Source organism: Atractosteus spatula, chromosome 9 (assembly GCF_055471065.1).
Source record: "Atractosteus spatula isolate fAtrSpa1 chromosome 9, fAtrSpa1.hap1, whole genome shotgun sequence".
Lineage (NCBI taxonomy): Eukaryota > Metazoa > Chordata > Actinopteri > Semionotiformes > Lepisosteidae > Atractosteus > Atractosteus spatula.
Window position 1 is genome coordinate 19,732,985 of NC_142714.1, and position 23,770 is coordinate 19,756,754.

Consider the following 23,770-nt stretch of genomic DNA (forward strand, 5'->3'; position numbering starts at 1 on the left):
CAGGAGTTTACTGCACAATCCCCAGAGATCCTAAAGCTCGGTGGGGGAAAAAAAGCCTGATAAAGGCAGCTTCGATTTCATGTTTCTGCTGGACGTCTGGTTTGTAGTTGCTGCAGTTAGAATGCAATGGTACTTTAATCTAGTTTTACAGATGTAGACATGTGATGCTGACTATATATATCCCTCCCTGCTACTCTTCCTCCTCCCCAGAGAAATCCACACGACGCCTGTTGTTCTTACAGTCCTTGCAAATGACAAAACACAGCATGCTGGTATTTCACACATTGCACCTTTTATATCCCTGGTCTGATTGATAGCTTTATTAACCATATTCCTCAGGCCTTGCACTTCAGTGGCAGTTTTGCCAATATTTTCCATTTCAAACAAGCTTTCTGATTTAATAAGTCGTTTTATGGCTTCCAAGTCAATATTATTGTCCCAGATTGCTGTAGTAAAGCAGGAAGGTTCCTACGGGATGGGTGATGGTGGCGGAGAAGGGATAGATCAGAGAGGCACACTGACTGACGTGTATCTCGTTTTAATCAAATGAATATTTTAAACTAGAATGTGCGAACAATATGTTGATTGACGTAAGACTGCTATCTTGGTAAAGTTTGAGTTCTATTGAGCCAGGAATGTCAGTGCTAAATTTGATAAGAGAGAGTGGGCTAGACAGTGATCTTTGTTTACGCAAGAACACACCTTTTCAAAATGTGAAATTATTGACTTATGGATGTCTGCAAGCTTTGTAGTTGATTGGATGTTAGCTTGTGTTCAACCGGGAGCAGCTTGAAATGTAATAAAGAAATGGAAAATATATATTTTTGAAATTGTCGGATTCCAGTGTTCAAAAACTAACATTTTTCCAAGTTCATGTTTTCCGTGAAATCTTGCCATCTTGAATTGTTTGCATGTTAAGTGCAAAATACTTCAGAACAAAGGAAAATCCTTGATATATACAAAGTAATAGCAAGTATACAAATAGGCTTGAATAATTACCTGAGCCCTGTTTAGTGTAAGGATTTCATGTGCTTTAATTCTTATGCCATATGTCATATGAAATGCAATACATTTGGAATATAGCCAGTGTAAGTCTGGTTTTTAAAACTGTGTTTACAGTTTTTTTCTGACGTAAGTTTAACTGGCTCTGTCACCACGCTGTGGGTGAGCTGCTTTGTTGAGTCGAGGTAGCCAAACGCACGAAAGCTTCGCAAATCAAGTGCGCGCAGCGGTGTTTGAGTTGGTTTTCAATGTTTTTAAGGTTGAAGTCGGACTTGCTTTGTTCGGTTTTTGTCTTGTTTTATATGACATCATTGCTTAGTTTGTCAGAGTTCAGTAATGTGGGCGAAGCAATTTCTTTCAACATTTTATTTAGTGTTTCTTTTGGTGGGGGTGGGTCAGAGGGCACGCCAGTGGGGAATGCAGATCTTGACGTCCCAAAAAAACCCAGAAAACTACATGAGAGAAGACTAGCTCAGAATATCTAAGATAGGTTTTTTAGTCTTCTTTGGGTGAATTCTGTGAGGGGGGGTAGTTGCATTACTTAAACAGCTGTAGCAATACATCATTGCCAATTGGAAAGTATAACACTGTTTTTTGGAACACTGCCACTTCAGAATTTTTTAGCCTTTCCTTAAATATGACTTAGTGTGCGATTGTTCTTAAGTAGACTTTGGTGGTCCCAATATGGTGGCCTTTTGTACACTTAAAGAGATTGACATACGGTTAATAAAATGCTAACATTTTAAGAATATGATTGCATTGTAAAGTTTCACAGACATTTCTGCAACCAAATTTAGTTATTTCATGAGTGTATTGCTGTTCTCAAGATATATGCATTATCATGAGACTTTGGGTAATGTTTCTTCTCACAGCTTTTATCAACTAATAGAGACACTACAGTTTTTAGAATGTACTTGCTGGCTGTCAAGTTAATTGAAGAAAGATGACAAATGAGAGGGGGCTGTTCGGCCCATTTAGCCCAGTTGCTAGTTAGTAGTTTATTGGTCTAAGAAGCCTTTTGTTGAAAGAAACTAGAGTATCGGCTTCAGCCACATACCTGGACCACTTGTTCCATTTTTATACAACCCTTTGGGTAAAGAAGTGCCTCCACATCTCAGTTTTAAATGAACTTTTATGTAGTTTCCACTTGTTCCCTCTAGGTCATGTTTTGCTGTTCATTCTGATGATATCTGTAGGTTGACTTTGTCGATGCCTTTGTATCAGGTCCCCTTGTCTTCTGTGCTCAAGATTTAAAAGATACAGGTCCTTCAGCCTGTCAGTGTAGTTGGATGTTCTTAATTAACTAAATTAAGCATTTAACAAATTGACAACATAGTCTTTAAGAGCGCAGTCTGTCGCCTCTTGATGACATAACCAGCACAAAGAATGTTCTGGGAGCACCATGGGTGGTTCATATATAGAAATGAGAATACTACCAACAGAGCAGAAAGAATTCAAATCATGGCAAAGAATTATAGTGAAGACCATACTTTTGAGTATATGAAAATGCATTATTGAGAGATAAGATGTAGAAAATGAAACCGTATGGTATACTGCTTAAAAGTGATTCATCTTCAAAAAATATACTGATGGGGAAAGAAGAAACGCAACACCTCCTCCACAATTTGGCCCTCCCGTCTGTGTGAACCAGGCTGAAGAGTGACTCATCCATGAAGAGGACCTGATGCCACTGCTGACGAGCCCATCGCAGCCTCTGTCTAGCCCAAGCCAGTCAGGTGTGATGTCTAGGAGGTGTGAGCAGAGGACCTCTGACAGGTCGCCTTGTTTAAAGGCCTGCAGCATGGAGCCTCACTGTCCTGTCACTGATGCGGGCATTGTGTCTGCCGGCAGTTTCAGCAGCAGTATGGGTGGCAGATCTGAAACGATCTCTCAGACCAGTGGTCTCTGGACCAGTCTGATGTGTCGGTCCTGCTCTGGTGTGGTCACATTCACATTTATGAGTAGCAGGTTGCGATTCTAGACTGCTGTAGACATATGCAGATGAAGTAGTCATTAATAATTGCCTCAGTTTGCTTAATGAACTCCTCCGATAGATACATTGGCACTTAACATTGCAGTATTCCTTCGTAAATTGCAGCTGGGGTTAAACAAGTGGCTATGACTCAAGTTTTGCCCACCTAACAGCCTTTAACCCTTTATGAATAGAGCCACATGGTTTTAATATGTGTAAATTGTCCTGTAGTAAAAAAATGGGTCATTCCCTTTAGTAAGTGAAACTGCTTGTACAATATAACCAAATAGTTCTAGGAATGCTCCTATTTATCTACTCCACTAAACACATATTACTGAATCTTACATGCACCTGGGGGGAACACTTAAAATATTACATTCCACATCAAGACTGCATTAGGCCTTGTAAGCGACTATACCGTATTGTGCATTTGTCTTGAGTTTATGATTTTGGTATCAATCCATATTGTAATTCTCCTCTTCTGTTTTATGCTGGCTCTGGTTCTTCTCATGGTTTAGTAGCCTCAGGGATGACTGACTGATATTTTAAAGGTAGGGCTGAAAAGCTGACCTTTTGAGCAATGAAAACTGCTCAAGTAAAAATAAAAACAAAAGATCCTTATGTCTGCATTTCTACCACTTCATCTGCATTAAAATGATAACTGACATCCTTCAGGAGTATGTCATTCTGAAGTGCAAATGAGCTTTGGGTTCAAGTCACTTTAAACTTGCAGTATTGCCATGGAAAGTGGAAAAAATGCTCAGTATAGAATTTTTCTTAAGCGTGTTTAAAAATACATTATACATCTCAGTATGGCTGTGAATGCCAATGACAATGCAAGCAAGGTTTTTCCTTTGACATTTGTGCATCTTTCTTAAGATCTCTGATTAAATTACAAAGAGCTGCATAGTTATATAAACTGTCCACTGGTTGCAGTATATGAAAGCTGAATCTCAGGATGGAAACCAGAAAACAGGGAAGTGTGTTTTCAATAAGCGATGAACCAAAACCAAGAAAGCTGCACAGCTAGCAGAGAAGAAAAATAAGAAAAAGCTTCAAATGCTTGCGTAAGGGCCCTCCAGGAAAAAAAAAGCACTATTTAAACAATTTCAGTATTTTATTCAGTAAAGTATCAGAGATCTGCAGAGATTTTTTTTAAGGTTTTTGCAAAGTGCCTAATGTTTTTTTTACAAGTGATTGAAAGTTATCTTTTGTTCAAGTTTTATATCTGAATTGAATTTTATTTTTACCTTTTTGCATAACTCTGTAAAATGAAGAACTGACACATGAATTCAGAATGAATTGAAGGTGTTCACCGGGTTCTAGGATTCTACACTGCCATGCACTTGGTTATTGATAGAAAAAATCAGTTATTTTATATTCAAATTTTATAGTCATAACAGTAATTACTTAACATACAGTATCATGCATTTGTCTTTCTTGACCCAGCTATTTTATAGATTTGTGTGGTCTGCTGGTGTAAATGATGGGCCCAATTAAACAAACAGCATTTATAACAGCTGTGGACTTCAGTGTCGGTGCCCTTCTCTCTCCATGTCTCTGAGTGCAGTTCATTAGAGAACTGAGGGCAGTGCAGTGGTCACATGTTGGTCAGTATTCATAATGTGTGCTGGCAGCTTGTCACTGTGCTGTTCGCTCATTTTCCAAAGATCATGTTTGCTGAAGTGCAAATAATCCAAGTAATTCTAAAATGATTTATCAAGGATTTTTCATATTATTTGAGTGTGTGATCGTGCAGATCTAGTTAAAAGGGCCAACTGTCAGACAGTCTGGATTTGACTTGGCTTTGTGTTGTAGTATGTAGCATTTCTAACCCATTGATAATAGTCTGTAGCTTAAGGCATTTAACCTTAATTCCATATACATTAGACCATTCAACACCGCGTATCCTTCTCACAGAGACACTTTCATGCTATGCATAATCTTATAATGCAGTTTCTCTACTTTTTCTGGTGGCGGCCATTTGGAAAATTGTTCTTCTGAGCCCCAAAGTTAGTGAGATTTGAGCAGCCTTGTAATTTAGCAAATAGGAAAGATTAACAAAGAAAATCTAACCATTCTACAAAATTGACTGGAACACTCCTTTAAACCTTTTTGTTATTATTTATAATATTCAAATATTATTTCAGTCATTTTGATGGAGTATTAAATTATCCACCTTGTCCCTGCATTCAATTTGATGCAGTAACCACCCTGCTGCTACAGGAAAAATCTAAAACTTTATGAGAACATGACCAGTTGGCACAAGTCTGCTCAGGCTCGTTAAACGGTGTTTGATCTTTCAAAACGGGGACATATCTTTTGGAACATGTCACTAAAATGTAATTAGGATACAAGGCTTTGGATCCATTGCTTTAACAGGGCAAGAAAGGAAACCAATCCCATAATAACTAATCCAGCCCTTATATAACAGGTTGCTGTAGTGAGAAGACGAGGGTTAGAGCTACTTCATGTCTATAGGAATGTGAATGAGAGGGCTGTATGTCATCTGGTTAGCTTTCCTCATTTCCAGAGCTTAAATATGCTCTGGGTCTAGCAAAGGTGTCCACAAAACTCATTAAACTCTGTACTGATTTCCGAGTGCATATAAAAAGGGAATGTAAGGAAATTTAGCTGCTTTCACAGTAGCCTTGGGTAGTGTGTTTTCCTGGTGTATTTAAAACTGTGAAAATGTTTAAATAAATGAGGCAGAAATGTGCTACTATTAACTTTTCTAGGTATGCATGATTGTGATAAGATCTTTAATTTGAAACATTAACCAAGAGCAAGTTAGTGCAAATAAAACTATTAAGTTGAATAGGAATATAATGACCTATTATGAGAGATGATATTTATATCTTTGGAGAAAAGCAGATATAGGCTGCTTTTCTAGCTGTTTTCTTAATGTTGTGTTTAAGTTTTCAAAAACAAATATTTTATAAGGTATTTATGGCTTTTCTCTTGCCTGTCTGTTGGCAGTCCCCGATAATAATTGTAGAATATATTGTCTGACAGTACATTAATACAACAATTATCTACAGTGTTAGAAAAAGTATTGTAGCTGCTGTTTTACAGAAAATAAAGAATAGGTGCTTGATCAATGCCTGCAACATCAAGGGAAAAACAGTTCTGGAAAGTAGTGCAATCCAGCTCAGTCTGCAAAAAAAACAATTAGTTGCTCATGAAATCAGTCAAGTAAGGACATGATTAAATCAAAATGTTAAATTGTGCATTAGAGGATCCTACACTGTACTGTCAAATTTCTTTACAATACTAAAAACTTATTTATCTATGTTCTTTTGTTTTAATGATATCAACTGAATCTTTGAATTGATTTGTGCTTGAAGGAATGCTTAAAGTTGCATAGAACTACTTGGGCTTAAACTCCCAAAGTGATCTGAAATTCAATGAATCGTGGTTCTCTAGGTGCAGAGACCTATAATCCCTTCGGCTGTTGGTCCAAATCACAGAAGGATTGAAGAAATGAAAAATAATGGTGAAGAAAGGAAAAATAAGGTGCTTGTGTAAATGATTGCAATTTTAAGGAACTGTTCTTATAATTTTTCTGAAAATATTTCCTGGAATGTTTGCACATGGGCTCATTTGAAAAGCTTTCAGTTTGTGATCACTGTATGAAAGATTTCTTGCAACATGTTTATACTTTCAGTGGTACATGTAGACCAAAGTTTAGAAATAATATATCAGTGAATCATGGAACATTGAGAACTAAAAAAATTATGCACACAAATGTTGGTGGAAACCAGGACCAAGAAAAATAATACACAGTAGAAATCTGCAGCTTTCTGGAGAGGAGTCTCTGCTTTTAAAAAAGAGTTCTGATATATCTTTCATAAAAAGTTGGATAGATTGCAGTTAATACATCTAATAATAATACACTTTATTTTATATAGCATCTTTAAAGGTTGCTTCTCAGAGTGCATTGCAGAACGACAACTTCAATAAATGAAAAGAAAATACACAATGAGAGAAGACCATTTATGGGGGTACTGAATACAGTAGGAGCAGAGGGGTAAATAACAGTTCCAGTTAAGTAAAGGTCCTTCTAAAGACTTTTATTTTAGGGAAGGTGAATCTCTGATATCCTTAGGGATAGATTTCCAGAGTTTGGGGCATAACAGAAGAAGGCCCTGTCACACACACAGTGTAGATGGGTATGGGGGACAAATAGGAGACCAGAATTATAAGAGCAAAGGTTGCAAGGTGGGGAGTACTGACGATTACTGATGTGCCAGCCATGCCAGCATGGGTGAGAATGAGGATTTTGAAGTCAACATGAAACCTGACAGGAAGCCAGTGCAAGGACTCCAGGATAGGAGTGATGTGATCTCTTGCACTAGACCCGGTCAAGATTCTGGCTGCCGAATTTTGGACATACTGGAGTTTGTTCAGTGTGGATTTAGAAACCCCAGCAAATAGAGAATTACAGTAGTCAATTCGGGAGAACACAAATGTGTTGATCAGCTTTTCAGCAATAGTCAGCGATAACATTTCTGAGGTGAAAGAATGATGTTTTGACAATATGTTGCACATGTGGGTCTAATGTCAAGCCTTAATCAAATATCACCCTCAAGTTTTTCAATTTAGACTGAAGTTCAAGTACAGTACCATCCAGAGATAGGGTTACAGCATTGGCTTTACTTAGTTGGTGGGGGGTGCCAATTAGCATGGCTTCACTCTTGTCACAGTTTAACTTTTGAGTCATCCATGTTTTTATGTCAGAGATGCAATTAGAGAGAATAGAGACAGCCACATCAGTGTCAGCTTTAGTATGGATGTAGATTTGAGTATTGTCAGCATAGAAGTGATAGTTGAGGCCATGTGATCTTAAAAGCTGACCAAGTGGAAAAATGCTTAAAAGTAGGGGGGCCAGTATCGAGCTCAGATTTAATGGATCCAATTTCAGACCTAAATTCTTCAAAAGAGACAAAGTGACAGCAATCAGTAAGGTAAGACTTGAACCATTTAATAGCAGTGTCAGAAACTCCAAACACCAAACGAGAAAGTAAGATGGTCAACAGTGTCGAAAGCAGCACTGAGATCAAGAAGAATGAGGATAGAAAGAGAACTAAAATCAAAAGCTGTTAGAAGATCGATAGTGACTTTGACCGGGGCAGTTTCTGTGCTGTGAAGTTGTTGGGAACCAGGTTGGAGGATTTTTGAAAAGGTTATTTGCAATGAGGTGGTTACTTAACTGAAATGTGACAGGACGTTCTAGAATTTTTGCAAGAAAGTATAAGTTGGAGATGGGGGCAAAAATTGTTTAGATTGTGCAGAGCCATGTTAGGCTTTTTTAGGACGGGGGTAATGGTAGCAGTTTTGAGGACAGTTGGTACAACACCAGTGCTCAAGGATTCATTTATTATACTGAGGACAATGGGGCAGAGAGAAGTGAAACAGGATTGAAATAAAGTGGTGGGAATGCGATCTAGTAGGCAGGTGGTGGATTTAATATGCAAAACCATTTTACTGATGGATACAGAGTCAAGATGAGAGAATTTGGAGAGAATGGCACCGGTAAAGTTTGGCAAGCCGGAAGGTGTGGAAGTGACATGCGTTTTAGAGAGAATGTGATGCCAGATTTTGTTGACAGTGGAGCTAAAAATGTGTTGCAAAGTTGCGGTGAGGCAGGTAATGTGGGTGAGGCTATTTGGCTTTAGCAGTCTGTTGATGGTGCTGAAAAGGTGTCTAGGATTGTTAAGGTTATGTGAGAGAAGTAGCTGGATCTAGCAGACTCTATCGAGATGAACCTCTATCATGAGCAGACCCTAATGAACATTTTCTTTTTTAAATTTAGTACTTGATGTGATATTCTGTAAAACCAGAGAATCATAACTAGTTTTTAAGAAAAAGAACACCCTCCCTTTATGACAGAGCTGGTGGGAAGGGATTTTAAACAGCACATTGTAGGAGCTTGAATTCTAATAAGCCAACTGAACTGTTGCTTTGAACTGGAGAACTGGCCCACACCCTGAGGGAGCCATTAACTCTGTTTTAGTGAAATCTTACAACTTTTCTTACAAAAGCCTTGAGATTGAAAGAAAATGGTACAGAGGGTCCACGATATTTGTTGGTGTTAGGGACCAGAAAATCGAGATCTATAACAAAACCTTGCCAAGGAGACTTATGGGACACGGCTTCCCACTTAATCAATGGAACAGCGACGGGTTAGGAACCATATGTTAGACTAAATGTGTGATTCACTCTAATAAAGGACAGTACTGTACATGTATACCTAACATTTGTAAACCATTTTACTCTGACCCTTCACTCATTTATATCTTGATCTAGCAATCATTTTAACATAAGCATGTTAAGCGCCATTTTAAACAAATTTATCTTAGCACTCGGTTAGATGATCGTACTTTACTATGTTGTGCTTTTTTGTTAATGCTTCTGCACTTCTTAAGTTTGGAACAGATGCAAACATAAAATATAATAAAATCGTTGCTTATGTTCACCACCAGCTATGCAAATCACAACATAAATTGTGACACACTTCTAAACAAAAGCTTAAACTAGGTTGAAAGACATAATCTAGTGCATGGACTTTTTAATTCGTGTCACCAGTATCTCTTTGACATTAATGTAAGGTGGCATGTAACCGTGTGTGTATATACAGTATACAGTATTATAGACTTCAAACCTAGTGTGTAATAAAGAGAAAACTTAATCTGAGTGACTATATGTACATTCTACACATAACTGGTTGTATTCCTCATTGATATTTCATTCTAGTCTAAATATTTGGTGATATGATTTAATTTCAGAATGCTGCTACAAGCAATAGTAATGGCTTATGTACATGCACGGTGGTTTTGCTTCAGACTATTTGTGTATTGGGTGGTTTATTGTAATCCTTTCTGGGGCTTTGTTGTACATCGCTGATAACCCAGAGGATGATAGGTAACTGGAGCTGCATTTAGAGTAGTCTTCTCCAGATCTCTTTCTTCCTGCCACTTATCATTGCTCTGCTGTGTATGCCTAATCTTTAGTGCCAGCAATTTTTTAGGAAACTTAATTTTTCAGTTGTTTCCTTGCAAATGATGAATATGAAGGTGTTCTATAAATAAAACAGATTTTATTTCATAATTCAATTCATAGCTCATAATTCAATGGTACAATTTAAATGTCTAAAAAGAAATAATACAGTACTATAAAAAACAATGCGATTAACTACAAACTACAGACATTGTTAAGGCGTTTTAAGGTAATGCTTTGAAAGACTGAAATAATAAAGTATTTACTTCAGTCACCTTTGTGTCTTGAGCCTGGTTGCTGCTAGTTGCTGCTCTGCAATTTCAGAATAGGTTGTATTCTGTAAAATAAATGTAAAGTGAATTTGGCACCAATGTAAACTACTTGTATTGTTCCTTTAGAATTCATGGCTTCTTAGTATGACTCTTCTATGTCCCTATTGTGTAATTAACAAGTGTTTGCAGTAGCCATACTGCACATGTAACTTCTGTTAAACTTTTGTTCTGTGGTTTTTAATAACTCTTGCTAAATCATAAATGACAATGTATTTCTTCAGCTGAGATTAAACTGCAAGTACAGATTTTATCATGTATTTGTTATACGGCTTCAATTTCCATGTTCTGCTGGTAGTTCAAAGACTATGAATTTGCACAAAGACTGATTTCATCCTTAATCCAAAAGACCGCATTTTGAAAGAGCTGGAAGTAAAAGGTAAAAAAGTTACTTTACATAGATAAGATTCCTTCATCCTGAAAGTATTGATGGTGTAGATCATATTCATGTTGCACTCTGTCCAGTTACTGCCACAAACGGCTGCTTTCAGTGCAGACATCAGGGCAAGCTAATATGACATTTAAGAACATTGCATTGTCTGCACTGTGAAATGAGTTTCAGGCTTCTGCTTTATGATCCACATGTTCTTAAACCTCATCTTTATGTAATTCCTTCACATTGTGCACAGCATATATGAACAAGCCTTGTGCCTTTTATTGCTTTTAAGAATTGCATCATGTAGGTCATACTAATGACTGGCGCTCTTCAGAAATCTGAATGTGCTTTGTATCTTGTGTGTGCATGCACTTTTAACTTAACACCTCATCATGGCATGCACTACAGCTATTCTCTGCAGTAAAACTTAGCTTAGAGCTTACTATATGATAATGCTTCGGAAATAAAATCCTGCTCGTCCAATTATATCAGATAATCATTCTTTGGATTAATGCATTTGTTTTCAAAGCAGGATTTACTAACTCTATTGTGACAAGTTATTCTATTGTGAAAAGCAAATAGATTAGATCTCCCCATTTCTTAAACACATCTTTAATCCATCTTTGGCTTGACTTGTCTTCCAGTCCGTTTTCTTCACTCTTTGCTGTGTGAAGCTCGCTTACCCCACCTTTTCTGATCGACTAGAAAGTTCATTGTAGTCGTTTCTGATTCCTCACAAATGAGAATAGAGCTCAAGAGAGCTAAATGAAGTATGAGAGCTCGTGTACTAAGCTGTGGTGGAAGTGACTGATTAAGAGCTGATCTGTCTGTCTCCCAAGATGACTCCTCACTAAAGCAGGATGTGGTGGAAAATTTAGGGAAGGAATCAGGCTTTCTATGTAAACCACAAATCCTGCCCATTAAAGTCAAACCTTTCTACTGCTTGTTGCTGCTGAGTTACTGACGTTGCTTGCTTCCATAGTTTCAGAATTATTGCTTCTCACCCTGGCTACATTGTCAAATATAAGTTTTATAAATATGTGAAGGTGTTCTGAAGTGCTGTGTTTCCTCGTTTTTCACTATTTTTCCCATTTGTGTGGATACCTTTTTGTGCTCTGCTGATCAAGTGGAGGGGTACAATCCTATCAAAGGCATTCTTCTGGGGATGTTGGAAACGGAACTAACCGATTCCTGCTGCTCTGGTATGCACTCTGGTTTAAGAAAGGCAAAAAAATGCTTATGATGGGAAAATAACGGGCTAAGAATTGTATGAGACAATGGAGAGTTGCATAACTGTGGTGTCAAAATGAGTCTGCACCATTACAATCTTTAAATAATATCCTTTCAAGAAACAAAAATGCCTTTATGGATGAATGTCATCCTTTCAACATGCATCCTGTTGAAAACCTAATAATAGAAAGGCTGTGTGATATTTACTGTTTAAGCCTATTTAATACTACTTCTGCTGACAGATTATTCATAAATCAGGGCAGGAGAAGTGGCACAGCATGACAAAGAAGGTAAAATGTCATTTTTGTCTGCCTTTGTAATGTATTAACTATTATTACCAAATACTTTACATTTTCTTTCTAATTTAGGTTTTATGTCAGGTTCCCATTGTTTTTACAACAATAAAACGCAAGTAGCATGCTGGGATGAAGTGGTGAAATTAGTTCAATTACTCTTTTCCCTTGCTGTGCTGTAAATATATCTCATTATAAGGGAAATGGTAATGAACAAAGATGGTAATCAAAGGTGGTGATTGTACGCAAAGCCTGTGTTGTGTTACTATTGATCCAAGTTAAATATGATATCAAAAGGCTAAAATACAAACTTCAATATTGATTTAGACCATTCTTAATCTCTTGATCATCTGAAAGTTACTGTGCACCTGATAATGGCTTCTCTGTTTTTGTGTAGGGTTTGTGGTTGTGATTAGATCTTTTTCCCCTGTAGGTAGCAATGAGAAATATTTATAATGGAATTTAAATAAACCATAAACAGACCACATTGAAAGAGGCTTTGAGTCTGATCTCACTGCAGTAGTCATGCTGTAAGGATGCTTCATTTTCTGAAGGGTGATTATACAGTATAAGCAGTAAAACTGTAGGTCTTAGTTTTTTTCCCACTTTTGTCAGATGGTGCTCATCCTGACACCCTTGTATTGTGTTATACAATGGTGAGCACATAGCCTTTTTTCTTTACAAATGATCAGTATAACATTTGCCAATAAACTATGGGATGTATAAGCTTTTAGACTTCAGCTTTAGTCAGCTGTTACGCTTTAGTTTTAGTCAATACAGGGAAGTGCTCACTTAATTATCACGTTTCATTTTGAATAAATGTGTATGCAGTGTAAAGTGAACTGTTTCAGCTGCACTGTTTTAAATTAGGATTTGTTGTTAGCTGATCTTAGAGATCTGATTGTTGGCTGTCACAAATGTGTCTTCCTACTGTATTGTTTTCATTATAACTCACAGATAGAGGTAGTGGACAAAAGATTGCAAACACTAATGTAAAGTCACTTAATGGGGTCTTGGGCCTCCATATGTGGACAGTACAGCCTGTATGCACTGTGACATACAGTCTACCAGTATCTGGAATTCTGCAGAAGGGATGCAGCATAATTGTTCTACGACTCACACCATAAATGCTTGATTGGGTTCATAATAGTGACTGAAAATGAAATTTGAATTGTGCTCCTCAAACCACTGGGCAGCCTCACGTTCTCTCTAATGCAGGCATTGTCATCCTGTAATTATGTATCAAGAGATGAAGATGATCACTCAGTAACATTAACTAGCAATTAGCATTGACCTTGCCTCTAAAGGAATGGGTGCACCCACACTATTATGGAAACTGACCCTCTCACTGTCGTAACAGAGCACTCAGGGCTATAGAGTTCTTCAGGTTGGAGCCACATGTGCACTACTCATCTGTTGAGAACATGGTTGAGGGATGATTTATTTGAACATTTCACACGTTTGATAGTCCATTGCTCTTTGAGGCACTCGACATGCAAATGCGCCGGGTGTAAAGATAGGTCTGTACACAGCGACCTGGCTATTGTTTCCCTCTCTGTTAAGTTCTCTAGAAATAGTTTTTGAGTGCCTAGGGTTAAATGTGCAGTTGCTAGTCTGTTTTGCCTGGCACTTTAAATTAATGCACAGATATCACGATCCTGAAGCATGTACTTCTGCTCACTGTTGGTCTTTGCTGATCATGTCTTTACTTGAGAGTTCCATCTCCTTTGACACAGTTGTTCATGAAACACCAGCAAATTGAGCGGTCTTAGTCACTGAAACTGTTACCAAAATGCATCATCAAGCTGGCCTTCCAGTGGGATTACCAAGCAAGATCAGAGAGGCTACCAAGAGGCCAATAGCAACTTTGACAGAGCTACAGGCTTTTATGGCCAAAATTTGTCAATGCGTGCTTGTGATAACAATGTCCCAGGCACTTCACAAATCTGTCTTATGTGGCAGGATGCGTTTTGTTGATATTGCAAACATGTGGCAAAACATTTGTGGTCTGACAAAACTAAAATGAACTTTTTGGCCTAAATGCAAAACATTGCTCTTGGTGCAAACCCAGCATAGCTCATCACCCAAAGAACACTATCCCTACTGTGCAGCATGGTGGTGGCAGCATCATGTTCGGGTGATATTACTTGTCAGAAGCAAGTGGGGCTTTTGTCTGCAGAGAGGGTGCAAAGTACAGAAGTCTTGAAGAAAAGCTGTTGCCCTCTACAAGAAAGCTGATACGCATTTCAGCATTGATAATGACCAGAAAAACACAACCAAAGCTACACTGCAGTGGTTACAGAGGTCCTTCTTGAGTGTCCCAGACCTAAATCCAGTTGAGAAGTTGTGGTATAACTTGGAAGATTGCTATCCCTAATGAAACTTGACAAAGCTTGGACAGTTTTGTAAAGAGGAGTGGTCAAGTGTTGCACAGTCTAGGTTTTTCCAAAGTTGGTAGAGACCTATCTCAAGAGATTCACAGCTGTAATTGTTGCCGTTGATGCTACCATTTCCCCCAAACGTGTATGCTGTGTAGATAAGAGGGAAAACATCCTCGTTTAAATGCATCAAACTGAAGCAAGGACACAACAAAATGTGAAAAAAATTCAAGGGGGTGTAGATTTTCTGTAGGCACTGTACCTGTGAGTAATTTCTGTGGTTCTGCTGACATGAATCAGTAACTGGGTAACAGTTTTAACGTCTGGGCTTGTTATAGAGCTGTCACTTTGAAGGCCAGCTGTTAAATTTCTTCTCTCAATAAGCTTTGCTGGGTCACTAATGTATCAGGACTTGAGGGCTAAAAAGGCGGCTGTGTAATAGAGGGATTTCAATTTAACTGTTGGATGATGATAATCAGAAATCGCGTTCTTAAATTTTAGACAGCCTAATTGACTTATATGCAATTCTCCGCATGTCCATCTGAAGAACTGCCTATTTTAAAGTCAATTCTTTTTCTACTTGTAGTATTTTTTTTTATCATAAATAGTGAGCATTTTTTTAGATTGGATTATGTGAAAACCTGATATTGCCAGACAGCTTAACCACTTTCTTTTGATCAATTTTGTAATTTGTCTCTGTTCACTCTGCTGTTGTACTTTTCATTGGCTCTCCCATGATCTCTAACAGTGCAGTTTTGTGAGTAATTTGTTTTGGAGTCACAGCTGGTTAAACCTGATTGTGTTCAAAATGGGGATGCTCCTCTTTAAAGCCTTTCAATTTTAATTTGAAATTGCTAGTCTTGCCACATTTTTCTTTCTCTTTTTAGTTTAGTAATTGAGATGGTAAAATGTAAAGCTATGTAGTTTGTTACCCCATATAAATTAATGACATTTGGAATTTAAAGTTGGATAAACTAATGGGTTTGAACTATCAACAAATATACCAGTCTGTAAATTAAACAGAGAAATTACAGACAACCACACAACTGCTGATCTAAAATATCATAAGTAAAAAAATATATACTTTTGTTATTAAAATTGTGTTTGATACTAAATATGACATAAAATAACTGCTTTACATTTTTAGAAAAGACGTTGATATAAAAGCTCTGAGAATCAAGAAATGTATCTTGGGAACCTGTGGAGCTCTGGGAACTGATACATCTAATGTTCTTAAAATATGAAATTTTATTTCTATATTTCAGACTTTAAAGATACTTTTCTTATCAGTTTTAGAACAAAAGAATGGTACAGAATATCCTTGTTTACAGTATTTAACGTGATTTGCAGTGTACAGTCTTTAGTGTGAGGATAAGACTATTTGCATATCCCTTTCAAATCAGCTTCCACTGTTTTTTATTTTACATTCATTCTTATAATTTTCATCATATTGTTTGCCATTTCTGAATATTTGACAGCTTGCAAATTTTACATAGTTTTAATTGTAAATGTTAAAAAAATCACACTGAGGTATGTATGTTGATGAATATTAATTTGAGTATCTTTTTCTCTTCCTATATTCCCAGAAGGTTATTGCACTGCTAATTATTTCATTTTCAATACAATTAAATGAGCATTACTTTTCTCAAACAGTGAACCTAAACACGAAATGAAGGCTTACTTCCTAGATGAAAACATAATTTACAGCTTTAAATTATAATATTTGTTTTGTTGCATAAAAGTTGTAAAGAGCTTTTTCCCCATCCTTTACAACATCAAGCTTACTGACCGCCATTTGTTTACCCTTTAGAAAAACGTCAATAAAATTGCCTTCAATTAAATCTTGTAAATTGTTCTTTTCTTTCTTTCAAGGATGTGAAGACATTATTGTGGAGAGCATTTCATTAGACTCGGTGATCACCATCCTCAAGTGGAGTTCTCAGCCCTACGGGTCAAAGTGGGTCTATCGGCAGGCCCTTCATTTCCTCTGCGAGGAGTTCAGCCAGATTATGACTTCAGATGTTCTCTATGAGCTTAGTAAAGACCACTTGCTCACTGCCATCCAGTCTGACTATCTACAGGTAAAGTACCAACTGGGTACCCAGAAAAATACTAAAAAACATCTTTCATTTAATGTAAGTGTGATTATGGAATTGTCTTACCTTGAGTAATGTTACTGGTAGTAAATGTGACCTACTTTAGTACTGTTTTTCTTTTATTTGCAAGGCCATGACTCATGACTCATGTATGTACTGGTATTCGTTTCCTCGTGTCTCTAAGAGTTGAGATGACCCTAATGCTTACATGTAGTGGACATGCAGCCATTTTACAATATTATTTACCAGAACAAGCTAATCTGAAAGCCTCTCTGGCATGCTGTGACCTTTTACCCAACTGACAAAACCAAACGTTAAAACGTGCTCTCAATCAGCAATTTTTACCCTCAAAAGATAGACACTCGTGTGGAAAATCCTAGTGAATCCTGTGAAGTTACACATGATGACTGGTGTTCCATGGTGGTGAAGAACTAATTTTCCAGTTTTGTCTAAAACATTTTCATAGGATTCCACTTGAAGCTCAAAGCTTTATATTTGTTTTCAGTTGGGTAAAATTTTGACTGTTTATTACAGCTAGGCTAATTCAAGCGACTGTATGTTCACCGCAGACCTCCAGGACTGTTGTATACTGCCTCTGCCTCTTGTTTTTAAAACTGTTAAATGCTGTTAAAATGCAGAAATTAAAAAAAAAAACTAGCACAAGTCACTCAATTAATTGGATCCTTTTTTTAATTAGTATCTGTAAAATTTCAGGCCTGAAAGTAAACTACCTAATCAGCTAACTTTCACGCATTTATTCATTCCTTTTTTGGCACAACAAATTATCTGCTTATGAATTTTCTAGTTTTAGAAACGTTAAGAATGGATTTAATTTTCTTTTCTTGCATGAGTTAGAATAAATTAACTAAAAACCTGAATTACATCATCTTTATTTAATATGTTGCAGTTCTCACTTTGTGTAGAAATCTCATATAACAGCAACTGTATAACTGTTATTCTGGAATTGTTCCAAAATTGTGTCTTTGTGACAAATACTAAAGTGCTTGCCAGACCGCCCATAATGATTTGATTAGTATGTTCCCCAGGTTTTCAAAATAAAGATAAATTTTCTAGTTTTTAAGTTAAATGTGCAAAATGAATTGCTCCCTGGGGGCATCAGTACTTTCAGAATGACATGTCTTGGAAAACCACAGAGCACACACATTGACTGCACATCAAGTTTGGAAGGAAACTGTTGAGAGAATCACTTTTAATTGAAGGTGAATAGTTGTTAGCTCTGCCAAATGTTTCAAGTTATCAAGTTAGGTGATGAAAAATGCAGCAGACTATCTTTGGCATTTATCTTTGGGCTATTTTCTATAAAATCTGAAGAAACAGGAGAATTTTTCCAATACTAATTTAGGACTCTTTCTTCGCCTTTGGAAATACACAATGTCTTTGTGAGGAATCACAATTAAGTTTTGTTTTTTTTTTTCCTTTTTGCAGGCCAGTGAGCAGGATATTCTCAAATATGTAGTTAAGTGGGGAGAGCACCAGCTTATTAAAAGAATGGCAGATCGAGGTAAGAAACCCAGTCTCTGAGAGAAGGCAAAGAAATTGCTGTGTTCAGTGGTTTAATCATTGATACCTTTGAGTCTGAAACAAACATTTGTAGGTGAAGGTGACACTGTGGGATTCATTAAGAAATGGCTTGGTGGGATTCTTGGATCTGCTAGCAACCAAGTGACCGAAACAGGCCAAATAGCCACCTTATTTGATAGCTGTCTTTCTTATGTTGTAACATATTAAAAGTGCAATTTGTGGATATGGGCCAAGCCCACGCAAACTTACTTTTGTAAGTAAAAACAAAATTCAGATGTTGTTCCCCAGATTCATATGGTCAAGTCTGTTTAGGCCTGTAGCTGTTTTTTTCCATTTATTTTGTCTTCAGAGAGAAGACAATTTGGAAACAGAACATTTAACAGAATGACCACAAAGAATGTCCCTGTAGGGTTGTTTATTTTTTGCACCACTGTGAAGTAAATCTGTTCTGCTTGTGTGGTGCAGAGCCTAACTTGCTGAGTGGAACCGCTCACAGTGTGAACAAACGAGGGGTAAAAAGAAGAGATTTGGACATTGAAGAGCTGAAGGAAATTTTGTCCCCTCTATTGCCATATGTGCGTATCGAGCATATACTTCCCACCAACAGCGAGGTCCTGTCAGATACGGTGAGTGGGTATTAAGTTCATTTTACTCTTTTCAGATATAAATAGTCTCCAAGCTTATATTATTTAATTGGCTCTCGGTGTAAAGCAAAAACTTTTTTTATTAAACTGGCAAAGGCACTTTATTGTCCTTTATCATATATTATTGCTTGCTTAGCAGACCTTAGCCATCTACAAACAACTTGAGCAATTACTGCCACAACATTCATTTGTGCTAGATTTGTGCCATTAAGATTGGCTTTCATTTCTGAGATATAAGTATTTCTTGGGGGGGTATATTCCAATAGTCTGATACTTTTCTGTGTTTATGTATTATCGGCGCACAAAATACCACAATAAAACAACTCTAATCTAAGAAGTTGCATTAATTTGCTCAAATTAAACTTTTTAAATATGCTATTCACAAGCGGTTTTGATAAATCCTTCTTAACGATTTTTAAACTCTTTACACAGCTGTGAAGTATTAACTGGGTGATTTCAGTTGTTAAGAGCTGAGCTGGACACACTGACCTACCTGGACCTCTTGATAGTCACCATGACAGAAATAAAAATCTGACTGTGAAGCTCATGCTCTTCCACATTATTTGCGGGGTTTAAAATAGTTATATGAAAGTTATTTCTGTATTAATCTTCAAATCATCTTAGGAATGTCAGTTGGTGTATTTATTTTGAAATCCGTATCATGCAATCTGTATATTTCCTTCCTGACAGGCAAAATGAGAAAAATGAGAGAAGCTAAGTCTGAAAATACTTTTACAGTTCAGTGGCAGTTTAAATCTAGTTTAATATCTGCATGTAAGCAGAGATTTATTAGATTTAACAACCTAAACACGGTTGTTTAATAGACATTTTGACAATGTATAGCAGTATTCACAGACTAAATTCCTGCACAAAATTGTTAGTGCTGTATCCCAATGTGAGAATTAAATAATTGGTCATATTTACCACTTCCTAACGAAGCTGTCTCCCCTTTTCTATATACTATGTTAGAGTTTCCCAAGTAAGCAGTTGAATGATTTTAATCCAGTGAAGCTATTGTGTTCTCTGTAATTTTATTTCCTTTGCAGAAAGCTTTTATTCTGGATCTTCATAAATTTCATTATGATAATTCAAGACTATTAAAACATTTTTCCACTTTGACTGTATTTTTTCTGTTATTTTGCTGCTGTTGTTAATAGCTCTAAGTGTTTTAATGTAGAGCTCTCAGAGAAGAGAAAAGCAAATGCAAATGTCGGCTAGCAGGACTCTGCAGGTCACAGAAGATAAGGTTTAACTGCCTGGTTTCTGGTTTCTTTAGCAAAGGCCAGCCAGGCCATGTGGATTAAAAAGCAGACTGCACCATCAATTAAAACTTGAAACCTCAGGTTTAAACCACACCATCAATTAAAACCAGAAACCTTAGATTGTGCCCATAAATCTTACCTGTTCTAATTTTGTTTCTCAGAGCCATCAAGCTAAATTTAAGATGAATCAATGCGTTTATACTTAACCTATTCAGAGATGTGCTTTGGGATTTGACATTGGGGTTTCTGAATTTTACAGATGTTGGCTGCTGAGATTCACAATGTATTTCTGCATATATAAAGGGTGATTTTTTTAATATGACCATTAAACATTTATCAGTACAGATTACTATGTAAATACCTATAATTCAAAGCATGTTCAATATGTCTTCCTCTATACTTAATTGTAGTCAAATTATGCAATATATTCTGAAGTGTGTCCAATAAAATTGAATAATTGTCTTCAGTTCTTTCCATTAAATTCTCATTAGAATGAGGCTTGCCTTTGAATAGTTGATCTTTAAGACATCCCCATGGGTAAATATCACATAGATTTAGAAAAAGTGAAATGAGTGACCAAGTTTGGCTCTTTGCCATAAATATGAGGGTAATTGTTCCATATGCAGTGGATATCAAAAGTCTACACACCCTTATTGAAATGTCAGCTTTTCTTAATGTAAAGGCTGAAATCAAGAAAAATCATGTCAGATCTTTTTTCACCTTTAATAAATTCTTGTAACCAACAGTATTTAACTGAACAACTAATAGATCATTTTTAGGAGGAATGTTCAGCTGTTCTGGAAGACTCCCCCTGAAGTTTTCTTGGCTGCATAGTACAGAGATAACCATGGTTCACAAGGATCTAAAAGATGATCTATGGGATCTTATTGTTGAAAAGTTCAGATCAGGAGAGGGATATAAAAGAGTTTTGGTGGCATAACATACAGTGGTGTGAAAAAGTGTTTGCCCCCTTCCTGATTTCTTATTTTTTTGCATGTTTGTCACACTGAAATGTTTCAGATCATCAAACAAATTGAAATATTAGACAAAGATCACACAAGTAAACACAAAATGCAGTTTTTAAATGAAGGTTTTTATTATTAAGGGAAAAAAAAATCCAAACCTACATGGCCCTGTGTGAAAAAGTGATTGCCCCCCCCCGTTAAAACATAAATCAACTGTGGTTTATCACATCTTTGGAAAGCTGAGTTCAATTTCTCTAGCCACACCCAGGCCTGATTACTGCCACACCTGTTCTCAATCAAGAAATCACTTAAATAGGACCTGCCTGACAAAGTGAAGTAGACCAAAAGATCCTCAAAAGCTAGACATCATGCTGCGATCCAAAGAAATTCAGGAACAAATGAGAAACAGAGTAATTGAGATTTATCAGTCTGGAAAAGGTTATAAAGCCATTTCTAAAGCTTTGGGACTCCAGCGAACCACAGTGAGAGCCATTATCCACAAATGGCGAAAACATGGAACAGTGGTGAACCTTCCCAGGAGTGGCCGGCCGACCAAAATTACCCCAAGAGCGCAGCGACGACTCATCCAAGAGGTCAGAAAAAACCCCACAACAACATCCAAAGAACTGCAGGCTTCACTTGCCTCAGTTAAGGTCAGTGTTCATGACTCCACCATAAGAAAGAGACTGGGCAAAAATGGCCTGCATGGCAGAGTTCCAAGACGGAAACCACTGCTGAGCAAAAAGAACATAAAGGCTCGTCTCAGTTTTGCCAGAAAACATCTTGATGATCCCCAAGACTTTTGGGAAAATACTCTGTGGACTGACGAGACTTGTTGAACTTTTTGGAAGGTGTGTGTCCCATTACATCTGGCGTAAACGTAACACAGCATTTCAGAAAAGGAACATCATACCAACAGTAAAATATGGTGGTGGTAGTGTGATGGTCTGGGGCTGTTTTGCTGCTTCAGGACCTGGAAGACTTGCTGTGGTAAATGGAACCATGAATTCTGCTGTCTACCAAAAAATCCTGAAGGAGAATGTCCGGCCATGTGTTCGTGACCTCAAGCTGAAGCGCACTTGGGTTCTGCAGCAGGACAATGATCCAAAACACACCAGCAAGTCCACCTCTGAATGGCTTAAGAAAAACAAAATGAAGACTTTGGAGTGGCCTAGTCAAAGTCCTGACCTGAATCCAATTGAGATGTTGTGGCATGACCTTAAAAAAGCGGTTAAGGCTTGAAAACCCTCCAATGTGGCTGAATTACAACAATTCTGCAAAGATGAGTGGGCCAAAATTCCTCCACAGCACTGTAAAAGACTCATTGCCAGTTATCGCAAACGCTTGATTGCAGTTGTTGCTGCTAAGGGTGGCCCAACCAGTTATTAGGTTTAGGGGGCAATCACTTTTTCACACAGGGCCATGTAGGTTTGGTTTTGTTTTTCCCTTAATAATAAAAACCTTCATTTAAAAACTGCATTTTGTGTTTACTTGTGTTATCTTTGTCTAATATTTCAATTTGTTTGATGATCTGAAACATTTCAGTGTGACAAACATGCAAAAAAATAAGAAATCAGGAAGGGGGCAAACACTTTTTCACACCACTGTACATCATGGAACACTCTGAAGACCATCATTAAGAAGTGGAGGAAACATGGCACCACCAGGACATTGCAAAGATCAGGATGGCCCTCCAAAATTGATGACTGGGTAAGGAAAAAGCTCATCAGGGAGGCTCCCATTAGGCCAACAGCAACCTTAAAGCAGCTGCAGGAATATATGGCAGTAACTGGCCACTCCCTGCATATTGCAGCCTTTTCACATATTCTTCACAAGTCTGAGCTGTGGGGTAGGGTGGCAAGACAGGAGCTGTTTCTCACAACATCCAAGAACATAAAAGTTTTGCAAGAAGATGCATTCAATTTCCCAAAACCATGTGGGAAAATGTCTCATGGTCTGATGAGACCAAGGTAGAACTTTTTGGCCTTTATTCCAAAAGATTGTTCAGCACAAAGCCAACACAGATCAGCATCCAAAGAACACAGTGCTTACTGTTAAGCATGGTGGTGGCAGCATCATGAAATGGGGCTGCTTCTCTTCATCGGGGGACAGGGGCTCTGGTCAGGATAGAGGGGAAAATGAATAGCTCCAAATATCCAGATATTTTGGTGCAAAATATGTTACCCTCTGCCACAGCCAACTCAACCAAGGTATGGCTCAAATATCCTGGAATAGCCCAGTCAGACCCTGGACCTCAACCCTATAGAAAATCTGTGGACTGCCCTAAAGAGGGCTGTGCACAGGAGATCAATTTGACTGAGCTTGAACTCTTCTGCACAGAAGAGTGGAATAAAATTGCAAAATCTAGGTGTGCTAAGTTGATAGAGACCTATTGAAACTTAGTGTCTTACTACTCTATTCAAAGCAAAAGGTTCTTCCACAAAGTATTAGTTAAAGGGTGTGCACACTTATGCAAGCAAGGCATTGAAAGTTTTTTATTTTTAATTATTTTTTACAAAGAAATTATCCGTTTGTTTTCACTTAAATATTGTTGGTTACAAGATCTTATTAAAGGTGAAAAAAGGTCTGACATGGTTTGCCTTGATTTCAGCCTTTACATCAACAACACCTGAAATGTCGATAAGGGTCTGTAGACGTGATATCCACCGTACGTCTCAGTTT

General features: G+C 37.4%; 1 protein-coding gene across 1 annotated transcript in view; it reads left to right on the forward strand.

The window, feature by feature from the left end:
* Nucleotides 1-23,770, forward strand: part of btbd7 (BTB domain containing 7) — an 87,629-nt gene that overhangs the window by 57,821 nt on the left and 6,038 nt on the right. Inside the window, exons 4-6 of the mRNA XM_088925937.1 lie at nucleotides 16,452-16,660; nucleotides 18,122-18,197; nucleotides 18,683-18,843. Coding sequence (XP_088782063.1) covers nucleotides 16,452-16,660; nucleotides 18,122-18,197; nucleotides 18,683-18,843 — 446 coding nt within the window. The remainder of the gene's footprint in view (nucleotides 1-16,451; nucleotides 16,661-18,121; nucleotides 18,198-18,682; nucleotides 18,844-23,770) is intronic.